Source organism: Musca autumnalis, unplaced genomic scaffold, assembly GCF_047663935.1.
Source record: "Musca autumnalis isolate F117 unplaced genomic scaffold, ASM4766393v1 scaffold_4, whole genome shotgun sequence".
Lineage (NCBI taxonomy): Eukaryota > Metazoa > Arthropoda > Insecta > Diptera > Muscidae > Musca > Musca autumnalis.
In genome coordinates, this window is record NW_027411977.1 from 141,393,450 (window position 1) to 141,418,871 (window position 25,422).

The 25,422-nt window shown below is 35.2% G+C and overlaps 1 protein-coding gene across 1 annotated transcript; it reads left to right on the top strand.

Moving 5' to 3' along the window:
- The first annotated feature begins 6,613 nt into the window (after window positions 1–6,613).
- On the top strand, window positions 6,614–12,920 carry ghi (ghiberti). Its single transcript, XM_073980719.1, has 2 exons — window positions 6,614–7,039; window positions 12,038–12,920. The coding sequence occupies exons 1-2, from the start codon at window positions 6,940–6,942 to the stop codon at window positions 12,175–12,177; spliced, it is 240 nt and encodes a 79-aa protein (XP_073836820.1). The 5' UTR covers window positions 6,614–6,939; the 3' UTR covers window positions 12,178–12,920.
- Window positions 12,921–25,422: the final 12,502 nt, after the last annotated feature.

A 25,422-nucleotide genomic window follows, 5' to 3' on the forward strand; every position in this document is an offset into this window, starting at 1 on the left:
TATACGTTCAGAGTCTTCTTTCTTGAATTGTAATTTCATTAGCATTGTTCCTTTGAGGTATCTTGCAATTCTCTTCAAGTGCTGCCAATGATTTTCTGATGGATTTTGTCGGAATCTGCCAAGATAGCCAACTTGATAGCAGATGTCAGGCCTTGTGCATAACATTATGTACATCAGACTACCCAACAGCTCACGATATGGCAGATTTAGTTTTAGATTTTCTTCATACACTTGAAGTTGCAAACCTTTCTCCATGGGCGTTTTGACTGGGTTGCATTCACCTAACCCAAACTTCTCAAGTAATTTCTTAATGCTACTCTGAGACAGTATTAGGTTTTGGTTTTCAAGAACTAGCTTCATTCCCAGAAAGTATTTCAAGGGACCACAATCGGACATCTCAAAGTTCTTTGCAAGACTTAATTTTAAGTCATTAATGCTATCAAAATTGTTCCCAACAACAAGTAAGTCATCTACGTATAAGACTAGGTATATCACAATATCAGCAGTTTTGTCTACTTTGACGTAAAGACAATAATCGTGTTTTGATCGTATGAACCCAAGCGAAATTATGAAGTGATTAAACTTATCGTTCCAACATTTTGGTGCTTGCTTAAGGCCGTATAAAGATTTTGATAATTTGCAACACATACCATCATTCCTTTTTACGCCTTCAGGAAGCTCCATAAAAATATCTTCGTTCAAATCACCATACAGAAAAGCCGTCTTCACATCCATTTGATAAAACAAGTACCCATGATGTACACCTACCGCCAAAACCATTCGTAAGGTTGACAACTTGGCTACTGGCGCATAAGTATCCAAGTAATCGACACCATACTCTTGAAGGTATCCCTTTACTACGAGCCTGGCTTTGAACTTACTTAAATTCCCATTTTCGTCTTCTTTCAAGCGAAATACCCATTTCGACTTCAACAGTTTTGTATTCGGTGAAATCTTGACTACTTTCCAAACATGATTTTTCTTCATTGACAGCAATTCATCATCTACAGCCTTTTGCCATTTCTCACTGTCATCTCTATTAAATATATCTCCAAATTCGGAAGGAACATTGTTACGGACAGTTTCAGCATTAAAACCAGTTAAATAATCTAAAAGCTTGTAAGGCATTTTAGCGACTCTGCTACTTCTTCGTAACTCGCTTTGTTGTGTCACTTCAGCCTCATCATCATCGCTAGTTAATATATTTTCATCTTGCAAATCTTGTTCAATATTATCACCACCACGGATTCTACTGCTTTCACTTTGAGAATTAATGCTTTCAATTTGAGAATCACTGCTTTCAGTTTGAGAACCACAGCCTTCAGTTTGAGAACAACTATTCTGATTTTCGTTCAAATTAGACACAGCATTACTATCTTCTTCCCCCTCTTGCTGGTGGCTGGTTGATATTACTACTGTAGTTGTTTCTTGATTAGCGCATTGGACCTCAAGGGTAGGAAGATTCATCAAACTGTATATCGCGAGCCAACACAATTTTCTTCGTTTCTAAATCCCACAAACGATAACCATTAGGGGCGTATCCTACCATGGCCATTTTCTTTCCTTTGGGGTCAAGCTTCTGTCTTTTTGCTTTTGGTACCCACGCAAAAGCTTTGCATCCAAAAATTCGTACTTTCTGAAGATCCTTGGTCTGTTCCAGACCTGCAAGAATGTACTAATTTTTACTATTGTTTCCGATAACATAAAGGAAAAATTGTTATCGTAGTAAAAAATAGTAGATTCTTGCAGGTTCTGGAACACATATCCTGTTGTTTACCGAACCATAAATCAGCAGGTGTTGAACCACTTTCAATTGCTTTTGTTGGACATCGATTTATTATATACACTGCAGATAAAGCTGCTTCGTTCCATAGGGTTTTCGGTGCACTTGATTCAATTAACATTGATCGCACTTTGTCAGCAACATTTCTATTAAATCGTTCAGAAACCCCGTTTTGTTGAGGTGTATAAGCGACGGTTGTCTCCACTTGTATTCCTTTCTCCTTGTACCATTGTTTTTGATTATTTGACAGATATTCGCTGCCCTGATCAATAGTTAAACTGGATATCTTTGACCCAGGAAACATTGCAGTCACCATTGCTTCATATTCCTTAAATCTGTTAAAGACCTGAGATTTCGTCTTAATACAGTATATAACTGCAAAATGGGTATAATCATCAATAAATGATACAAAGTACTTGCATCCATCCCACGAACCAGGGGATATCGGTCCACACACATCTGAATGTATCCTTTCAAGGATTCTTGTTGCTCGTGGTCTAGTGCCAATAAAAGGATCCCTTGATTGCTTCGCTTCCGCACAGACATCACAGAAACTTTGTTTTTCGGGCCGCATGTTGCCTCTTATCTTACCCAATCGTTTCAGAGTTTCAAGTCCCGAATTACCAATGTGCCCTAGCCGTTTGTGCCACAATTCAGTTTCGTTTTTATTAGCTGACAAAACCGAAAGATTCTTTTTCCTTAATTTTAGTTCATACAAATTGCCATGAAGGAAGGCAGTAGCAATTCGTTGAGTACCCTTTACAATCGATGCAACATTTCCGTCAAATTTCACAGCCAATCCTGATTCCGCGAGTTTACGCACTGACATCAAATTGTCTCTAATTTCTGGAGTATATAAAACATCTTTGATATAAACATCAACTCCTTTATTTGTAGTGGCATTTATATATCCAATTTGATTTGTAAGTATTGATTCGTTATCTTTGGCAACATTGATTTCTACGCTGTTCGGCAATAACTTCATCGAAGTGAAATACGATTTATCCTTAACCATGTGGTCACTTGCTCCAGAATCTAATTTAAAAACAATTTCACCTGAATTTCTGGCACTTTCGACCTGTTTTGTTTTTACCATGAATGATACAGCTTTTGTTTTTGCAGAGCAAGCTTCAGAACTGCGACAATCTTTAGCCAGATGACCAAATTTAAGGCACTTGAAACACTTTCCCTTGAACTTCTTCCTTTTAACAAATTTCCTAGTTGAAAAAGCCGTCTTATCGTCCACAACTCCATCGCTCCGATCCATTAATTTGGTCTCTTCTGCTATTAGACGTTCTTTGACCAAATTCATATCCAGTTTCCCGCCTTCCATATTTTGCAATGCCGTTACAAGCGGATCGTATTTCTCTGGAAGTGTTAGAAACAGTTGGGCCAAAACATCGGAGTCTTCCATTGTAGCCCCAGCCAGTTTTAATTGCCTTACCAAATTCTCAAATGTTAGAACATGAGCCACAATGCTGTCACTATCATTCATTCGCAGCTTGGCTAATTTTTTCCTCAAGAGCAACTGATTCACAACCGATTTCTTGGCAAATGTATTCTGTAAACTGCTCCACATATCCTTTGAGGTTTCCTTTTCTCGAATATAATTTAAGCAGTCGGAATGTACAAAACTTACAATCCTTTCCTTAGCTCTCTTATCCTTTTTCATAAATTCCGCTCTGGCAGACGCTTCAGATGGTGGATCGCCGGTTAGAACGTCCATTAAATTCAACGAGTCCAGATGTATTTTCACCCGGAACTGCCAGTCGTCAAAACCCTCTCCTTTAAATTGAGGAATTCCATGTGTTCCTTTGTATCGCCCATAACCTCTTGTAATTGAAAACACACACGGATTTATGAAGGAAATATTTTTAAGCAAAGGAAAAATAGGTTTTATTCGAAGTATGGTTTTTTCAGAATGACATGTTTTTCAAATACTAAATTATATATACATATCTAATGGCTTGCTTCGATGTGCATATGCTTACTTCGATTATGTACACATCGTTGTTGATTGTAACTTGTATTACAACAGAAAATAATGTCAAATAGGAAAAATATAAAAGGAATTGCCTAAAAATGCCGGTACGAGCAATATTTTTCCAGACCAATTTTGACAGTTTTCTCTTTTACCACTTTTAGCATTAAAAAGTAAAGGAATAAAGCTTGTGTTAGTTAATCAGGGTTGTATTTTAAGACTAATTGTCTTGTGTAAACGCCTAGTAAAGTACCATAAAGATTTTAGGCCCATTCATATATACGTCCGTATTCCCAGGGCGTGTGTGGTGAAAAAAGTAGAACACATGTATTCTTATGAGAACTACCGAAATACGCCGAGCGTATACTTTTTGTAAGTTGAAAAAATTTAACTTTGACAGAACGTTATTGTTTGTATGTGTGTGTGTTTTGTATTTTAGGGCCAAACCTATAGATCTGCGTGTTGCGTGTGCCTTCAAAAATACAAAAACAAAATACATGTAATTCAAATTGAAATACATGTATTTTGTTTTTGTATTTTTGAACGCACACGCAACACGCAGAGCTATAGGTTTTGGATTTAAAAACAAAAGCCCAACAAAACATGAAATACAATTCATTGCAAAGGAAAATTATTTGTTTTACGAATGAAAACATTTAAGTAAGTTTCGGTCGCGGATTTTGTGTTTTAAATGTCATTTTGGACTCAACGTATTTGGGTAATACGGACGCTCAGAGAGCGTTGTTGGGTAGTTTGGTGAATAATTTTTGTACGTCGCGCTGAGAGTTAAGCTGGGTACACATTGCCAGTTTTGAATGACAGCTTTGCGGGTGCTTGCTAGTGTGGCCGTTTATTTTTGTAATTCATCATGCAACCACAAAATATTTTGTGGTTGCTGGACGGTTGGACAGTTATCGATAATTGCGAAAAATCGACATTCAAAACTGACAATTGGTATGTTCCAGTACTGCACATTTCTACACATTTTTACTATTTTTTTCGATAACATAAAGGAAAAATCGGTTATCGGAGTAAAAATGTGTAGAAATGTGTAGTACTGGAACAGACCAAATGTGCACTGCACTTTAAAGTGGGGTTCAGACGATCAGTTTTGACAGACAGCTTGTGGTCAAATATCGATTGTTTCAGTTTTGTTGTGCTGTTCGTAGCGGCCAAACAGTCATTCAAGTTGGATGACAAACCAACAGTCAAGTTGAAAAATTACTGTGTTCACATAGCTATAAAATCATATAAATAACAACTTTATTAATAAATATGGATGACAAAAAGATCGGATGTGCATTTTTGATCATTTCGCTTTTAGAGGAAGGAAATAAAGTGACAAGAAGAAGGAAATGGGTAAAAAAATGGATAGCCTCCCGAAAACAATATTCACATGTTAATATTTTAAAAGAAATTCGAGATTCTGAGCCAAACGATGTCCACTCCAGCTCCAGAAGATTCAGATTGCTTTATTTTTTTCAATTCCCTTCTGTACGATGAGCGGATTACGTTTATTTTCTTCTTGACGTCGTCAATAGAACAATCCTTCTTGTATTTCTTCGTAACATTTAGTAATTCTCCATTTGCTTTTGTTTTAATGTCGCGCATCATATATTCTGGACTGGTTACGTCCCAGAGGCATCTTAGCATTTCGTAGCAACATAAAAATTCCTTTAAAAATTCATTTTCGTTGTCCATGTTTGTCGTTTTGTTTGCAATTTTTTGTTTGGCCGATATTAAAATGAAGGAACAGATTTTTGTCTGCTATTTTTATCTCTTATTTGCAATAATAATCAATCAAATTAATAAAAACACACGACTTTTTTAACTTTTATTTGATATTTACTCTACAACCAACAGCTAGCTGACTGTCCAACATCCACAAAAAATTTTGTGGTTGCCTGATGACTGACAAAAATGAACGACCACACTGGCAAGCAACCGATTATTTGAGCAAAGCTGTCAGTCAAAACTGATCGTCTGAACCCCACTTAAGAGCAATGTGTACTCAGTAGAGCTGGCAAACCATCGATATTCCCAACATTAGATATTTTCGATATAATATTTTAAAATATCGATTGCTATCGATATTATCGTTAAGCTGTCAACACCATTAATTTGAAGATGAAAATGGCGGAAATGTCAATGATTTTCTTGACATTTTGCACAAGTAGTTCACAGAAATGTAAAGGAGAATAAACAATTGCTTTTACTTTATAAAAACATTTAAAAATACATTTTACTTTTCCGATAAATGTGTACGTGTGACTACGGACTTACTTTTTCATAAACACAAAACCGAAAACAGCGAAATTTCTATTTATTTCAATGAATTTTAGGTTGGGGGTATTTGTTCCGATAATATCGATAGGAAAAACTATCAATCGATATTTAATTTTAAAAAAACAATCGATTTTATCGATAGTGCCATCGATTTTTTGCCAGCTCTAGTACTCAGCTTTAGGTATAGCTGTTATCATGGTACAAATACACAGGTAGCCGCATCGGCAATTGTTGGTAACATAAGATGTCAAAATTTGACATCAATTCAATGCAATTGACACATTTGCTCTGTTCCAGAACCTGCAAAAAGCTACTACTTTTTACTACGATAACATTTTTTCCTTTATGTTATCGGAAAAAATAGTAAATATTAGTAGATTCTTGCAGGTCTGGAACAGACCAATTATGTTACCATCAGCTGGCTTGATAATGCTACCTGTATTATTGTACCATGGCTGTTATAGATTCGATAAATCGATAAAGTAACGTTAATAGTTATCGCTTTGTGTTCTACGAAAATGGAGAGAATCTTAGAGAATGAGGTGAATCAGCCACGAATATGAAGAGAATATCAGAGAACGTAGATAACCAGCCGAAACGAACTTGTTATTAACACCTTTCAATTTATCTTGATTTGATTATTCATTAAATTAATGTACGTACACATTTCTTATCAACATTTAGAACAAGCTATTAATTGATAAGCTGCCCCGTGAGTGGTTTTTGAATACGACAAATAGATAACACAATTTAAAACAATACCTGCCAAATACACGGTGAAGACTGGACAAACCCATCAAGTGACAGGCAATAAATCTTGTCTATAAAAACTATAAAAATTATAGAGGGGGACAAAACTGAAATTCGGAACATTCGGAACTTCATTAAAATGCTGCAAAATATTATAAATTTTTGCAATTACTGGTGGTTTCGTTACTTGATGGTCACTGAGTTGTATATGGTCGAGAAATGGGAACGAGTTACAATACGTAAGTATCAAAGAATTTATAATTTTATATACACTTGCCTCATACGGTAATTTTTGATATGATGGGCGTGTGTGGGTGTGTTCACGTTTGGTCATGCAATTTGATCGCATTTGAATTTTAATTATTTTGTGAATTGTGTCGTCTAATATTGAATATAGATGGGAGTAAATTCCAACGTTGGCTTCTAAATTGACGATTATTGTATATGTTAAGGTGGGGCGATTTGAACAGCTTATTGGGCCCTACGCGTTTCTGATATCTGGGATTGTACTGAGCAAAAAGTCGGCATATGTCGAACCTCTCGTTTTTGACTTGAAGTTTTTTATCCACGAGGCCAAAACTACCTGAAGTAGTGTTCCAATCCTTTTGCGATGTACTAGAGAGTTTTTTATTATTGTCTTGACTACAGTTTTTGTGTTGGATCGAAAATCTCAATGGTTTGGCGGTTATATACCAAAAATATCCGAAAAACGTGGATAAAAATTCAAAATCGGGAGGCTCGATTTTTTTGATCAATACAATCCCAGGAATCAGAAATGCGAAGGGCCCAATATGGTGTTTTTTCCTTCCATACAGATCGCCCCAGTCTATTGTATATACAGTGCTGGACATATCAATGGAAACTTTTGCTGAAATTTATATTTTCCTTATTTTCACTACCTATTCTGCCCATTTTTAAAAATGAAGCATGCAAAATCATTTTAATTAAATATATTGATCATTTCTTTAATAAAATAAATAGAAATTTTCTCATAAATCCAATAAATTTGAAAGATAAAATAAAAAGGTCTCGGAATTCATTTAAGAGGCTTTGGCAAAACAATGGAAACTTATAAAAATTGTATTATCAGATGCGGTTTTCTTAATATTTTGTGGGGTATTCATTATTTTTAAGTACAGCTTTTCATCGTGCTGGCATGGAGTTCATTAAATTATGAATAATTTCCATAGGTATGCTTTCCCACGCGGAATTGACTGCCTGGATGAGATCGGTCTTGGTGGTATAACTTTTGTTCCTAATTTTCCGATCCACTATATCCCACAGATTCTCTATTGGATTTAAATCTGGGGATTGGGCAGACCAATTCAAAACATTAATATTATTAGCTTCTATCCATTCCTTGACGACCCTGGAAGTGTGTTTGAAGTCATTATCGTGCTGGAACCTCCAGATTAAGGGCATGTTTTCTTCGGCAAACGGCAGCATAATATTGTTGAGGATTTGTTTATACCCAATTCCATTCAGAGTGTCTCGTACAACACGGATTGGACCCATTCCGAAACCTGAGAAGCATCCCCACACCATTATATTGCCACCTCCAAACTTGACTGTTTTGTTGGTGTACTTGGGATCAAGCCTTTCCCTATAAGCCGCCTCACAAAACCTTATCCGTCGGAACCTCTCAGATTAAATTTTGATTCGTCAGAAAAAAGGACGGTATTCCATTTCTGCCGAGACCAATTTATGTGGGTGTTAGCGAAAAGAATGCGTGCTTTGCGATTTTTTTCCGATATCAACGGCTTCTTCGCTGGGCGTTAACACTTAGGACCAGCTTCATCGGCACGCCGGTGAACAGTTCGATAGCTTATTTACAGTTTAAAATTGTTGATAACTTCTCTAGGACGTATTTTAGGATGTTTCTTAAACTCTCTAACAATTAAATTGTCCTCCCTTGGAGTTGTTTTACGAGGTCTACCACCCAAATGTACACAGGCGATCGTTCCTTTCTCGCGAAACTTTTTTATTATTTTTGAAATTACTGACTTATTCATAGAATATTTTTCACAAATATCTTTCTGTTTTAGACCAGCTTTAAAGTCATTAATAATTCTTGTTTTATTTCTTCACAAAATTTAACTCTTGCCATTATTTTGCTTAAGCGAACACGCGAAACGTGGTTATTTTTGTATAACTGTGCATATTCAATTTTCGTTATGTTTTGGCCTATTTTTTATGTCACAAAGAAAGATAATGTAAACAAACGATCCTCTTTCTAATCTGTATCAAAAATACAACAACAAATGGGACGAAAATAAGCCGTTAAATATCAGTACTTGCACAAATAACAAAAAGTTTCCATTGATTTGCCAACGCCGTTTTAATAAACAAACATTAAAATCGGGTTTTTATATATAAGATTGCCATTTATTTTACATCACTTTCTTAATTTACATACACTTTACACTGAAATACAATATAATTAAGGAAAATTTGGGTACTTTGAACTCCACGAAAAAAAACCCTACTAAAACATAAAAATTATTTTTTTTTTAAAAAAGTTTCCATTGTTATGTCCAGCACTGTATGTATATACCTATTTCGGATCTTTTTGAAATATAATCAATTTAAGATAATATGCAATTCTAAAATAACTACTGATTACAAATTATTATTATTATGACCAATAGAGGCTTCCCCTTCCCCCGCGTTCCGATTATATTTAATCTTCAAATTTGTTTATTAGAAATACCTTAAAATTTAAATTGCATACTATACGCTGTGTCGGATCGTACCAATAATAAAAACAATACGTGAATCTTATCTGAAATATGTGGGCATATGATCCTAAACAATTTTATTATAAGTATATAGGTATCATATTTTCCGTAATTGCAATCAGATTTAATTTGTTTTTTTGAAGTGTTTTTATAGTTTTACAAACGGTTTATAATAACGCTATTTGTAAACCATTGCAACAACTAAAAACTGTAATAAGCAAAATGATAAGCTATGTGGTCGTGTGGAATCGAGTTACTTTGGAGGGTCATGGATAAGTTTACAACAGACACATGATATACTGTCTCCCTGAAAATACTAAAGCCTCATTTGGCACTAAACTGAAAAGTAATTAAGGCCAATGGATGGTTTTAAGATAAGAGTCTGTTTGGCCAACAAGGGTCCTCATTAAGTGTGTTGAGCGACAAGCAGATATGGATCTCTACGTTGGTATAATAAAGCTTTGCATCCGATCGAATGAAGCGAGGAGTTATGTATGATCTGACACAACGTTGATGCTGGATGTCGGAACTCTACAATCACAACATTCTGCTACATATTGATGAAAGTACCCCCGAATATATTGCGTACATAAAATTTTCCATGGAGACATTAATTACGAGATGCGAATGTTAATAGAAACAACACACGCTATTTGCGTATACCAACAACATTGACATCATGGGTCACAAACTCAAACAGCTGTAATAAATAGTCTTCGAATAAAATGAAACTAGTTCTGTCAGCAAACGGCGAAACTAGGAGCAAAAAGTCCACTATATTCGTACATACGGGGGAAATTCGTTAAGAAATGGGCAAATATATGTTATTTTTGACTGAGCAAGCAGCTCAAAAGCAAAATAGCCTAATCCACTTTATAGAAAGTACTAATATCAGCCCCTCAGGGATCTGCCCAACCATTTTGATGTTCGCTCGCCATATACATGCTGGTCGATTACCCGAAGTGAGACCAAACAATTCAGCGGAGGCGACGGGATTAGCGAATGAGCGTGATGAGCTTCGTCCTGCCAAACCCAGTAACCCCAGAGTCAGGGAACTGACACTGGAAGTTAACAGGCTGGTCGGCGAACATAAGCGGAACAAGTGGTTAAATCATCTGTAGAGTTGAAACATTGGAACCGGTATTAGTGAATTGTGGGCAATGGTTAAGTCACTCGAAACCTGAAAGGAGGAAAGATTGGACTTCAGTCACGTTTGACGACGATAAGTTGAGTGACCCGAAGAAGTGCGCAAGTTATTTCAACCCACAGTTTGTCGAGCACCCCGAGAGTGAGAACAGAGATGAATGTCATGATCGATGAGAGCACAATTCCCACCACCAATTAGCCCAAATTTCTAGGGACCACATTTGACTGCATTTTCACGTCGCTAGCGCACACCACAGCTATCTCACAATCCCACGGCAGCGGGTTCTTTCGTACCGGATTGGCCCGGAACCATAGTGTTTCGGCCAGCGGCTGCCAACCCAGCAATAAACCTTTGCTTCTACCTAGGTTAAAATGCTGCTACAACAACAACAGCTATGTCAACAAGCTGAGATGTAGGAACAAGGTCCTCAAGTCTCTATCCGGCAACACATGGGGTTCAGATAAAGAAACCTTGTTGACCATAGCGTGATTGGTCTGTGGTAAGCAATGGGGCGCCAGTATGGTCCGCGAATATATGTAAGTGTAACTCGATGGAAAAATATACAGACTTGTCAGAATGTCGCTCTGAGAACTGCAAACAAAGATTCTTCGGGTACAGCAATACAAAGGTATGCTTTCGTCCAGAGTTATCCTAATCGTTGGAATGAGGAACCCCACACAGGCATATAAGGAGGGATCTTCATAACCTAGAAAAAGAGTTCCAACGTTACAGGAGAGAACCCCTAGATTAACCAGCCTATAAAGCGGGTTCAAGTAGCGTTCACACGGATGCAGTCGCAGATACTATAAGCAATTATCGCAACTGAGGAGCGTCAGCTTGGGTGGGGCAGTCGTCTGAATTCCTATTGGGTAATGACACCGTTCAAAATGTCTGCTCAAAATGCTGCCCCCACGAAACTCTGCACTTTTCAACTGCCCTGCCAAACCTACTCAATTGCCTCCAGTAGATCTGCGGTTAGTTCCCATCTAAACATTGCTAGAAATGGAGAAGACCCTGAACCAGATTAAGCAAAAAATGAACTTACAAACATATAATAAAAACACTGTTACAACAACAAATGACAAAAGTTAAGGTAGTTACGTCATGTGGTGAAAATGAATGATTGTATATCGATTCATAGGTGCGATAAAAACCCCTCGAGCTATAGAACGGGGATATTGGATGAATATCCTACGTTTTACCGTTATATCCATAAATATACATTTTTTACTACTTTTTTTAAAAAAAATATTTCTTAATTTTTACATTAATATATTTACTTTTTTAATTAACTTTTTTCTCTTTCTTTTTTCGGTACTTCTGCAACTTGCAACACCACGGACTAATTAAAGATGTCATATTTGCAATTCTCTTCATACTGTTTTGGTACTTTAATTATTCGGTACTTCTTTCCCTAACGGGAAGTTTGTTTGGCCTGACACCCATATCATCGTTTATGGATGCGCAGACTAGTAGTAGTAAGGTCATGTAACAAATAAATCAATATCTGAAAAAACTATTTATTGTTAACGGAGTGTAGTATTTAAACAAACAAAAAACAGAATTCTAGCAAAACAATAACAACCACACTAAACGATCGAATATGTATGTTCCGTAAACCATGGAAATCATGTACATTAGTTGGCGGCGGGATACCAACTTCAACACAAACAGTATCTATTTGTGTTATTGTGTAACCATGGATAAATGTATCATGTTTCCTTACAAATAAGCAACTACTTACTACATATAATAAAAAATGACTTGCGGAAGCCTTAAAGCATATATTTATATACATTGTAGATTTACTTAGAGTTTTGCACAATCAACGTCAAATACAAAAGTATTCCATTATTTATATAAATGTTTATATATAAGAACAAATCAGACGTACATATATGCGTCTGTCACCTTTTGTAGAAACATTTTTTTTAATGTAAACCAAATAAAATCCACCAATTTTTTTTATAAAAATATATAAGTAAATATGAATGGGTAAAACACAAAAAATAGTTTAGGGAAGAATATTTAAAAACTTAAAGTTGAAACGAATCTTGGAGTGGAAAAATTCCGTGTAATCTCTAAATTATTTGTTTATTGGAAATATTACTACACACACTACTTATTCAATACATATTTATACGTATATACAAATAAAACCATTGTTTTGTTATAAACTTCTTTTGTCTATAATTATTCAATAAAATATGTGTAATAACATTTATTAAAAAGAAATTGTGTATATTTTATTCAAATTGTTATCGAATTATTTGCTGGTAATAATTACACTGCAGTGTGGGGCCAACGTCAGGGTTTTCGTGCAGAAGTCTAAAATCGGTCTAGAAACGAATCTGCCAAATTTGGTTGATATCGGTTCATATATAGATATAGCTCTCATATATTTGTTCGCCCGATTTCAAATAATTGATGGACCAAACACGCAAATTCTGTCCCAATTATGATGAAATTTGGACAATGCTACCGAATACTGACTATATACCTCCCAAATATATATTCGTCCGATTTGAGGTATTCGGTGCACCAAATACGCAAATTCCGTCTAATTTTGATGCAAATTGGGAAATGTGGCGGAATTCGGAAAATAAATAAGTTAGCCAAGATATATCTAAATCGGTTTAGTTTTGAATATATCTCCCTTATAAATTTTTCATCCGATTTGATGTTTATTGTACACTAAATCCGTAGAATAAGTCCGATCCGGATTAAATTCGGTACTTCTGGCCGAATTCAGAAAAGGGTAGAGTCGGTCAATTTTTGTTATATTCAGTTTAGAGTTAAATATAGCCCTCTTACATATTTTCTTCCTATCTAATGTTAAGTTGATAAGATAGGGCATCACATAGTCGGCACCGTCCGGCTTTGGTCGCACAGAAGTTATTAATTTGGTTAAGGCGGGCACAAATGTTATTAATTTGTTGTTTAACTCCGGTCATGTAGTTGTCTTTGTACCTCTATTAAATTTCGCAGGAATCCAGTCTATAACATGTTTAGGTTTTCGCTGGTTTTCCAACCAAATATTAAAAATATCCAAAATTTTATGTATACGCAAAATTTCTTTTCAAAAACTGTTAGCTGATATCCTCACCTTTCACCAAATATACAGTGGTGTGAAAAATAATAAGGACAGTGACATTCACAATTTTTGGTCGCTCCTAAAATTTGTAAAATGGAAGAATTTGCGATGGAAATTTGTTTTTGAAAATGTACATGTATTGCAAGAAGAAATCCCGTTACGATTTTGTTTTCTTTCTGTTTAGTTTTTATACAAAACAAATATTTTTCGTAAAATCCGTGAGTTCTGCTGTGAAAAATAATAAGGACAGTTTTTCGTTTTAGTAAAAATAAATTGATATTATTTTTTTGTGATTCTTTCCTGTAAGTAAAAGTTTAAAATGAATTAATTTCTATTCATTAAATGTTAAATCTACCGGTATTTTTTAGTTTTCCTTTGCAAATATGGGTAAAAATACGCATTGTTATCACGCTACTCGAGAAATCATTAAATGTTTACATAAAGAAGGAAATTCATACAGAAAAATTACAGAAAAGCTTTGAATCTTTAACCCTACGATCCATAACCAGGTACCCGGGTACTTTTTTGAACTTTAAAGTGCTGCTGTTCCTTTATTATTGAAGATATCAACATGAAACTCCGGATCATCAGAGATTTCGGCTAAACTTAGAGACTGGATAAACGTTTATCAAATTTGGTTAAATATATTTATTAAAAAATGAGTTTAAAGTTTTTGTATACGGGGGTCCATAACCAGGTACCCGGGTACACAAATAAAAAAACCCAACATTTTCTACCTAAAAACACAAAACCAGTCCTTTTTTTGTGAGCCTTTCTAGCCTAGAAAATGCTCATAGAAACCAATTTTATCTTACAAACATGAAATTTGTACAGTTGAGATGTAAAAACTAAGCGATTTTAATAATTAGTAAGTATAAATATTATTTTATTTGAATATAAACGAAAAAACTTCACTTGGGTACCCAGGTACCCTGGATATGGACTCCCGTTCGTCTAGGTGGTTATGGATCGTAGGGTTAAAAACAATGGTGGAGGATGCATCTAAGTGAACTTCAAAGATAAAAGTCGTAGCAGAAATCCAAAAATTGCACCTGTAATAATAAATGCGTTATTCGATGATTAAAAAAGATCCTTTTACCACATCTTTACAAATAAAAAACTACTTAAATAATTATTTTGACGCATCAACAACTCCTAAAACACTGTGGTGGCCACATTAGAGCTCACAGTGTCAGAAAAGTATCAATTTAATCGAAAAATTATACACTTCCCACGTAGTCGTGTAGGGTATAAAAATATTCAGCAAATAATACAGGTTGCTAGAAATAACATCGCTTGGTCTAAGAAAAATTGCGTACCATTCTTTGGTCTGATGAAACCAAAAATATTTTTTGTTCCGATAGAGGAGTTTATCAGGTTTGAAGACCTAAAAATCAATAATATAACCCAAAATATACTCTGAAGGCGGCTAAATATGGCAGAGGTAACAGCATGGTGTGGCGCTCATTTTCTTGCTATGCTGTTGGGTCTCTATACAGTATTCAAAGTGTTTTTGAAATCACCAGATTAGATTGAAATTTTGAGAAATATAATTCTTCCGTATGCTGAAGGGGGTGTGCCTCTCAAAAGAGTATTCAGCAAGGTTAATGACCCAAAAATGAGGGCAAAATGAAAAAAGGTGTTCCAGGATAATTAAATTAAGTTGTTAGAATGGCCCATACAATCCTTTGATTTGAACCCGATTGAAAAATGTTGTGGAATGAAGTTAAAAAATCAAGCAGGGGAAAGTGTCCATCCAATTATGGCGACCTTTGGCAACTTATACAGGTTGCGTAGGACGCGATACCAGTGGAGAAGTGCCAAAATTTGCTCCACTCGATCGTCTACAAAGTATTAATGACACTGAAACATTTTCAGCCCTATTCTGAACGCATGGGAGTTGGGAATTTTTTCCCATTCCCACATTTCATTTTCGTATTCTGAATAAAATTTTCTTCTTCTTCTTCTGACATATGTTTTCATATGCCAATTCCACTATCAGAGACTGGCTTTGAGTGTGATTGTGTATGATCGAACACTCATAACAAAAAACTAATTCAATTCAATCAGACCGTCGGCTGTAAATCATGGCACAATTACCAGGTAGATGCATCAGCCGACAACTACAACAAAAACGAGTTCAGTACTGTGAAATGTCAAAAATGTTTTCCAAAAATAAAGCTATTCACACAATTTTTTCAACAAAATTTTGTTAGGCAGTTTTTAATAAACACATTATTACAAAAATCCATCAAAAATTCACGATTTTTCTTTTAAATTTTTGTTTTTTAATTTTGTGTTTTCAATTACAACAACTTTTTTGACAGCTCACAGTACATCAGCTGGGCTGATGCGGGTACCTGTATGATTGTGCCATGCTGTAAATTGTTTATTCGAGTCGCTCATACAAACAAAAAAAATGTTGTGACCATACTTGAGTTGAATGAAGTTGGATGTTCACGTTCGAGTGGCTCGCTTGATCGCTTTGTTTACGAACTCATATTTGATTGCTACAAACGATACGATCAGCCACAGCGAATGTTATTATTTTGATTTTTCCGTGTGAAGTGAGTGATTTGATCGCACTCAAACTCAGAATATTTATTCTGATTGAAATCACAACAGAAGAAAATAGTACGTGTGTGTGTTAAAAAATGTTTCAGTGGATAATTGTATGAATTGCGGATATTTTCGATTTAAAAGATTTAAAATGTGTATGTAGGAAACAAAAAATTAATAAATTAGTAGAAATATATATATACATATATATATAAAAAACAAAATCGTTTATTTCATTTGGTTTTGAGACAACAGTTGTTCTTATAAAAGTACAACAAACAAACATTAATTTCAATAAAGTATGTATATGATTTAAAAAATTATGATTTAATAAATTAATTAGTTCAAAATTAATTTCGTATGTTTCATATAAGTATATGATACTATATACATACATACTACAGCAAATGCTATTTAAAGTAAATATTTTATAAATATTATAAAAAGATCAGTAAATTCAATTCAAATTTCCTATTAATTTTGCATTTCATGCAATGGGATTTTATAAACAAAAACGAACTACTATTTACTAAAATGTTAAAGAAACACTGAGTTGAGCGAACACGTGAACAATCATTGAGCCAGAGCAAACTCTATTGAAAACGAAAATCATATTTATGAACGTTTACCAACGAGTCATATGTTCGATCATCCCTTGTTACTGAACAAAACACACAACCACAAACGCTCATTTTGTGTGTGCGGATAAAACTCATCAAACCTGATTGTTTTGTTTCAGCCTATTTAAAAACAATCATTCTATGCAGCTCAAACGCAACAACGCTATGAACAAATATCGAGTAAATGAACGAGTGTGATGATTTTTTTTGTGATCGAAGTCATTCTCTGTCCACCATGTTTGGGGTGGAATTTAAAGTGACATGAGACACTTAGTCTATGTTGCCACTTTCACGGGTATATATTTATTTCATGGGAATTTTGAAGATTTGTTGAGTTTTCTTGAGAATAGTGTATTCGTCACGTTATTTTGTTTAGATTTTAATATCTGCTTCTTTATAATATTTCCATAGGGCAAAGTAGGCTTTTATGTTGTCAGTTTTAAGAATATTGTCGATTGACGGTTGATGTATGCCAAGTTGTTGTAATTTTTGTAATAGGAAATGTCTGGTACTAAGGTTGACGTCCGGGCAATTGAAAGTGATGTGGTCCATAGTTTGTACATCACCACAATCACATCTGTCAGTGCTGGTAATATTGATCTTGTGGAGATGATGTTTCATTTGATTATGACCAAATCTAAGCCTTGTAATGGTTGTAGCGACGCTTCGGGGCATTTTGATGTTTCGAAACCAAGGTTGGCAGTTGACTTTAGGGGAGAACGTGTAAAATCTTCTACCGTATATACTTGTGTTCCATTTTTCCTGCCAAGATGTAATAGCCGAAGATTTATTTTCTTGCCTTAAATCTGATGAACATATTTTCGGACAAGGGTATGTATGGTTATGATTTGTTGCTACAAGGTCTACGTACTCATTCCCATCGATACCACAATGGCTTGGTACCCACAGGAAGTGTACAATGAAAGCCTCCCTCGACATATGGTACACCTCGTTCTTTATTCGGAAAATAGAGGGATGGGTGCTTTTATTGTTTCGGGAGCCGATGGCCATAAGGACGGATTTGCTATCCGTGATGATTATGTATTTTCCGGGTTCGCAGGTTCTTATCAATAAAAGTGCCTCGTGTATGGCATGAGCTTCCGCAGAATATATGGAGCTTGCTTTGTTCAGGGAAAAGGATGCTTCGATGTCCAACGATGGCATCCATAAGGCACAGCTGGTTTTGTCCGGGGTCTTTGAACCGTCGGTGAATACTTTTATGTAGTCGGAGAAATTTGCGGTAATTGTAGCTTTATACAGGTCTTGTACATTCACTGAGGTCGCACTATTTTTGCAGACATCGAGCAACGTTATGTTTGGTACAAGTAGGTTTGCTTGAAGCGGGAATTCATATTGAATAGGCCGCTGAAGTTTCATAAGATTATTGTCTGTTTTCTTATTTTGGTACATTTGGAAAAGTGTAGGCCTAATCTGGAACTTTTCATTGTATTGTGACAAAAATTTATTGGCCGGGTTCCTGCAGTCTGTAACCACGTTATTAATGTAATTGCTGGCAAGCAGTTTTAGTCTATCCGGTAAGGGCATTACATTGGCCTCCACTTCTAAAGACTGTGTATGGGTGGAAATCATCGTTCCGAGGGCAATTCTAAGAGCGCGGAACTGGATTCTTTGAATTTTAAGAGTTTTGCTGAGCGGAGCATCAAGCAATAGATGTCCCATGTATTCAATTTTAGGTCTAACTACTCCAACGTACAAACGAATAAGCTGTTGTGGATTGCCTCCCCAAGATACGCCACAAAGGGCTCGGATTATGTTCATGAATTGAAAAGTCGACTTGTGTATGTGATCAATGTGTGGTATTAAACTGAGTTTTGAGTCCAATACGAAACCCAAAAAATTAAATGTATTTACAAATTCAATGCGTTCGCCATTGATAACTAGATCATGGTTCATTTGAATAGAACGTCTGCTATATGGGTTGAAGATCATTCCTTTCGATTTTTGTGGGGAAAGATTAAGCTGTATTTCTTCTAGTCTTTTTACTAGACAATCAAGTGCTTTCTGCATTTTTATTTTTGCCATATTTTGATCATATTCTGCACAGAATATTACCAAGTCATCTGCGTAAGCTAAAATTTCCACTCCTAGATCTTTAAAAATGTCGTTGATATAGACGTTGAAGCTTAGTGGACTTAAAACGGAGCCTTGTGGTGTTCCAGTAAAGGACCTACGAGTAGTAGAATCTTCTGCTTCGATGATGAGTTCTTTATATTGAAAAAGACGATGTAAAATAGAACAGGTATGCTCACTTACACCTAGTTGTTTATATTTGTCTATTAAAATATCAATGTTTACATTATCGAATGCACTTTTGATGTCTAGAAATGCAGCCATTAGGTATTTGCCTTCCCTTTTTGCCAATTGGGCCGCTGACCAAATACAGGTAAGGTTATCTCGTGTTGATCTGGTTTTCCGGAATCCGGATTGTGCATTGTGAAGTTTATCAGAAGATTCTAGTTGGTGGTCGATCCTTCGAAAAACCATTCTCTCGAATATCTTCCTCCAACACGAGATCATGGCAATTGATCGATATGAGTAAGGATCATCAGCTGGTTTGCCTTTTTTATGTATAGGGCATACTTTGTATTTCATCCACGAGTTTGGTATTTCTCCAGAACGCCATATGTGGTTATATAGTAATAAAACTTTTTCTCTTACCTCGTGAGTAAACTCTTTAATGTGTCCATGACGAATACCATCAAGGCCTGCAGATGTGTCTTTAGAGGCTTCTATAGCAGCGTTAAACTCGTCCATTGTGAAGTCATGATCTCTTGTTATGTTGTCCACTGTGGGAGGTGCGTTTATAGGTCCAATTGGTCCAGACAGTATGTCATAGAATTTATCTACGCATGTTTTTATTTTTGTTCTTGTGTCTTCCTCTGAATTTCTTGACAGTGTTCCAGAGTTCAGTTGGAGTGATGTCGGCGTTTATGTCTTCACACATTTTTTGCCAACCTTTTCGCTTTTCCTCTCTGAGTGTATAAAAGTAATCCTTTTGGCATTGTTTTAACTTTTCATTATTGACTCTGTTGGGAACTTTCTTGAATCGGGCAAGTGCTTTGATTAAGGCTGCTTTGACTTTCTTGCATCGTAAATTCCACCATGTGTTGTCTGGATATTGTTTCTTGCCAACGGTAACCTTGAACTTGTTATAAAAGTTGTTTGACAGTAATTCAAATTTTTCGCTATCGGGACATTCCTCATATTGACCACTGTTCAGAGTTTCATCTATAAAGTCATTTAGGTGGTCCTGTGCTATATGTCTTGGTACACCATATGTGGTTTTACGGCATCTTGGATGTGGTTTTACGGCATCTTGGATGTGGTTCAACTTCAATGATAACTGCGCAGTGGTCAGAGCCAAAGCTTTCATTCAAAGTATGCCAAGTCGAAATCAGTGCAATAGTTGGGCTACATATTGATAAGTCCAAAGTTGAAGGGCGACTACCACCAAAATAAGTTTGTGATCCATCATTTAGAAGGACTAGATCTCTGTCTTCAATAAATTGAAGCATATTTTCTCCGCGATGGTCTGTGTTGTTGCAACCCCATATTATGTGGTGGCAATTAAAATCGCCACACATAATGATTTTTGCATTTTGTGGTATAGTCGGGATCATGCTCATAAGATCAGCTGTAGTGAATGACACATTCGGTGGAATATATGTTGATACTAGGTGTGTTCGTTTACTCAACAATTTGTACAAGTTCAGTAACTTCTTGTAATCGGCTAAGGTCTTTTGTATTGTACTGTAGAGTAAACGAACAACATTCAGTAACAATTTGTACAAATTTTGAGTAAACGAACACACATATTATTATGACAGGGCCAATTTCGCTGCTTATGCAACAGGCGATTATTTCTATATTACGGTTAATAATGTTGATGTCAAAGTTTGTGAAATTTATTGTGTTTTTTATTAATATGGCTACCCATCCGCCATATGTGGTCCTATCTTTTCTTAAAATGTCATAGCCGGGTATATTAAAGTCATCCAAGTTATCCAAATATGTTTCCGATATGCAAGCAATGTCTATTCCTGATTCTTTTAGGAATTGAGACAACTGTGGTTTTTTATTACGTATACTTCTTAAATTAATCTGTAGTATTTTCATTGTTAATGGATTTCATATTTTCTTTTTGAAAGGCTTCAAAAAGATCAAGAGTTGTGTTAATGCCGCTATCGGAGGATATGGATGTTTTGTTTACTTTTTGATTGTTTGAAGTTTCTGGTAAAGCAGTATTAGATATATTGGGATTGGGTTTAGTAGATTTATAGTTAGATTTTAATTTGATGGATTCATTGTTATCCTGATTAGTGTTGACTTCTGTGGAGTTGCATATTGAGTTCGTGTCGAATTCAATGTCTGATGCACTGTTCTCCATTGTATCAGATGAGGTAGTATTAGTATTTGTCTGAACTGAGGTAGTGACGGTATCTGCCAACTTTCCCTCAGCAGCTAAAGGTGTAGGTTGTGTGTTTATTGGATGGGATTCATCAAGTAAGTCATCGATAAACATATTTGAATAGTTTGTAATTTTTCTCTTAGTGCCATATTTGGGCTTAGGTTTCAATTTAGGTCTTTTAGCACCGATCTCAGGAAAGTCATCCTGTGACAGGTCAAACATATTATGGGGTACAGTAGAAGTAACTATTTCATTCGACATAATTTTTGGTGTCTTGTCCTCAGCTTCTTTCTTTGCCTTATTCCTGAGACTTATACGTATTTCGCAAAGGTTGGATCTGACATCATGCTGACCGCCACAATTGATACATTTCGGTATCAATGAACAGGTGCCCATATGTGCAGCACCGCAACGGGGGCAGATGTCACGAGAACGGCTACATACATTTTTGGAGTGTCCGTATTTCCAGCACTTCTTGCATTGAAGGATTCTTTCCATATAAGGTTTAACTTGGAAGAATACCTTATTAAAACAGACATGAGACGGCAACTTGTCGCCACTAAACGAGAGCAGGACTGCTTCTGAGTCAATTCTCTGACCTTCCTTGGAAAGGTCCGGTTTAGTGAAACGTTTAATTTCCGTTATTGTTATGTCATCATAGATTGGTCCAAATTCGGGCTTGTGTTTTATGACCAGATTTTCAAATAAAAATTGTTGTGAAAACTCTGGGTCAGACGGAATTTGCACTACTGCTTTGATTTCGCACAATTCAGCTGGTATGAAAATGTTGTAATTTTTGCGGCATTCTTCATCGGCAACAATCCTGTTTATGGTGTCACGATCATTGCAAATAATTTTAATTTTGCGCTTGGTTACGAAATGTGTTTCCAGATTATTAAACTTTGTATGTAATCCATCAGCGATTTTCATCACGGGAATGCTCTTATTTTTAGAATATCCCTGGAGAATTGCGACGTATTCCTTTCTATAATGGACATATTTTTTTAATTCTTGGTAGTGGGTATTTAAACCCATCTTCCAATGTTATTTCATCAGGCACGGGCCAAACCATATTTATATATAGTTTTCACTTAGAAATCAACGAATACAAATATGATTTTTGAGTTTTAATTTAATTCTTTGCAATTTTCACGTCCTCTTAGTTCGGCGTCTTTCGCGGTTTTTTTCTGAATAAAATTTTGTGGGAGTTTTTTTCCCATTTTCCATCTCCCCTCATTCTGAATGAAGTTCGAATTGGGAATTTGTTCCCATGGGAAAAAAGTATACATTATCTTGAATTGTGGGAGAATTTTGTGTCTTTTTGTGGGAAAAATCTCCCCAGCAAACAGTGTGGGAGTTTGAAAAAAATTTTCAAGAAATTTCATATTTTAATACATCTACACGACAAAATTATTGCAGATATTTATAATCGCCATGTGTTTGCTTAATAAAAGCATACAAAATGCACTGTAAAATATGTCATTAGTAGACTTCGGATTTTGCATATTCTTATATGATACAAAAACCTGCAAAAATCTAACATGTTTTACACCGATAAAAAAATTTTCCTTTATGTTATCGAACAAAACAAAAAAAGTAGTAAAAATTAGGAGATTTTTGCAGTTCTGGAACAGACCATATGTATTGAAATACGAGAAAAAGAGTCATGGTTGATTCTATTAACGCAGCACAGCAAGTAAAAACAAATCGATGTCAAAAGAATTTTTGGCAATAATTATTAAAATATATTGGAAAATAACCATAATATATACAATCTTTATAACTTTTATTCATTTAAGTAATAGAACCTTCGGGTTTTTTTAAATCAGACGACTAACGTTCTATTGAAAACGTGTTAGTCTAGAGCTGGCAAACTATCGATATCCGCAACATTTGATAGTTTCGATATTTTCATTTAAAACTATCGATAGTATCGATACTATCGCTTTTTCGTTTCAACACACAGTGGAAAGAGGTGAAAAAATATGTGTAGATCTTAAATTTCCAGTATTGGTTCCTGGTGAAGCAAATCCATTAAAACCGCAAAAGTCAACTTTGTAGCTCCGGTTTTGGTTATAGTTCCCATATAAAGGTTCAGCGTGCTATAGGGTATTTTGAGCTGTTTAGACACATTTACACTTTGTAAAAATATGTCTGTTCCAGAACTTCAAGAATCTATTAATTTTTACTATTTTTCGAGTTAAAAAGAACAAAAATGTTATCGTAGTAAAAATTACCCATTCTTCGTCTGATCTACTATTTTGAAAAAAAAAAATCTGGATCTCAAAACACTGATATGCATTCTGATGTTGTCTTATAGCATGTTTATATTATAGGTTTTTACCGGGTTAACATTCTTTATGAAAATTTGAAACCCAGTGGGTTTTTTAAACCCGTTTATATATAAACGTACTATTAGAAAACATTTTCGATTACATCATGGATACTCCATGAATTCTAAATAAATACCATGACGGAATGATAAATACCCAAAAATACATTGGAAATTTAGCCAATTCAGTTTTGTCCGATAATATCGATTGAAAAAAACTATCAATCGATGGCGACATTCAAAATAAAGTATCGATAGTATCGATAGTGCTATCGATTGTTTGCCAGCTCTATGTTAGTCTCCTCAACGACACGACAACGATCACACAAACATATGTGTATGCCAAATTATTGCAATGCTAAGTCTGTCTGGTTACTTTTCCAGCAAGAATTGTCCAGCAAGAACTTTCTCAGAGAGTAAGGAGTTTTTATTCTCTTTTGCAAGAAAATTTTAAAAAGTAAACAGACACTTTCCCAGCAAAAACCAGCAAGCAATCAGCTGACTTGCCAAACAGAACAATTTGTCCGCCAATGAAGGAAGCAAAAATGTTTTATTTTATTGAAAATAAAAAAGAAATGACCCAAAAAAGGATTTTTCCCACTTTGCAACAATGTTCCCCGAAAAAGCAATACAATTAGGCTTGCTATTTCCACAATAAAATTGTTTTCAATTTTCACAAACACAAATCAACGAAAAATTTAAAACAGATGATTGATTGTTTTTAGGAAGAAGAAGAAGAGTTAACAGACGACTTCCAGCAACAATTGGTACAAATTGTTACAAATTTTAGGGTAACCAGACAGACCTGCTATTCCATTTTCCGAAATGCCTTTTCTTGAATAGGATCGTTATTTTTGAACGTAGAAGCTTGAAATTTTGCAAGGGCATGTGTTTTAGTTTTAGATTCAATCAAAAGCGTATTTTATTTTATTTATTTATTTTTTTTTTTTGAGATACGTCTTCGGAAATTTATGGTGACGATATGTAATAACACGCAAAATATAATAATCGAGAAAAATATCCGAATTTATCTTTTTGATTTTTTTTAAAAATATGCAAAATACGAGTTCTTGCGATCATTAGGAATAAGTAAAACTAGCGATATACTCGTTAAACCCCTAATTAAAATTACTCCGTATCAACATACAATTTTTAAATTCGTTACAAACTTAAAAAGTTCCTATTACTTTATACACAAAAATTATGTTTGCCTACTAATTTAAAAAATGCTTACACCAATTCGCACATTCTGAAGAAAATGTGCTTATTAAAATAACATCACACTCCGCTGACTCCATTCACTTAAAAAATCCATAAATCAACGCACGGTTGTTGAATTAAGTGAGTTGTGCTTTTGCTAATCTAATTCAAAAACCGCGAATTCAATGCAAATAGGCATTTTGTATTACAAAACAAAATTACAGCCCCCAAAAGTATGCTATAATAATTTAGTATAACTAATTTCGAATATCGTTCGATGTTCCCACGTCGTTGAGAATATGGAAAACGTGGGAATGGGAAATTTCGCTCCCATGGGAAACAGTTCCCATGGGAATGTTCAGAATAGGGCTGTTTATCTCCATTATTTAGTAAAAACCTGTATTAATTTCTTTCAAGTTTGGTCCTTATTGAAAGATGTCATGAAGTGTCCTTATTATTTTTCACACACCAAATTACGACAATTCGCATAAAATATGAAAGCT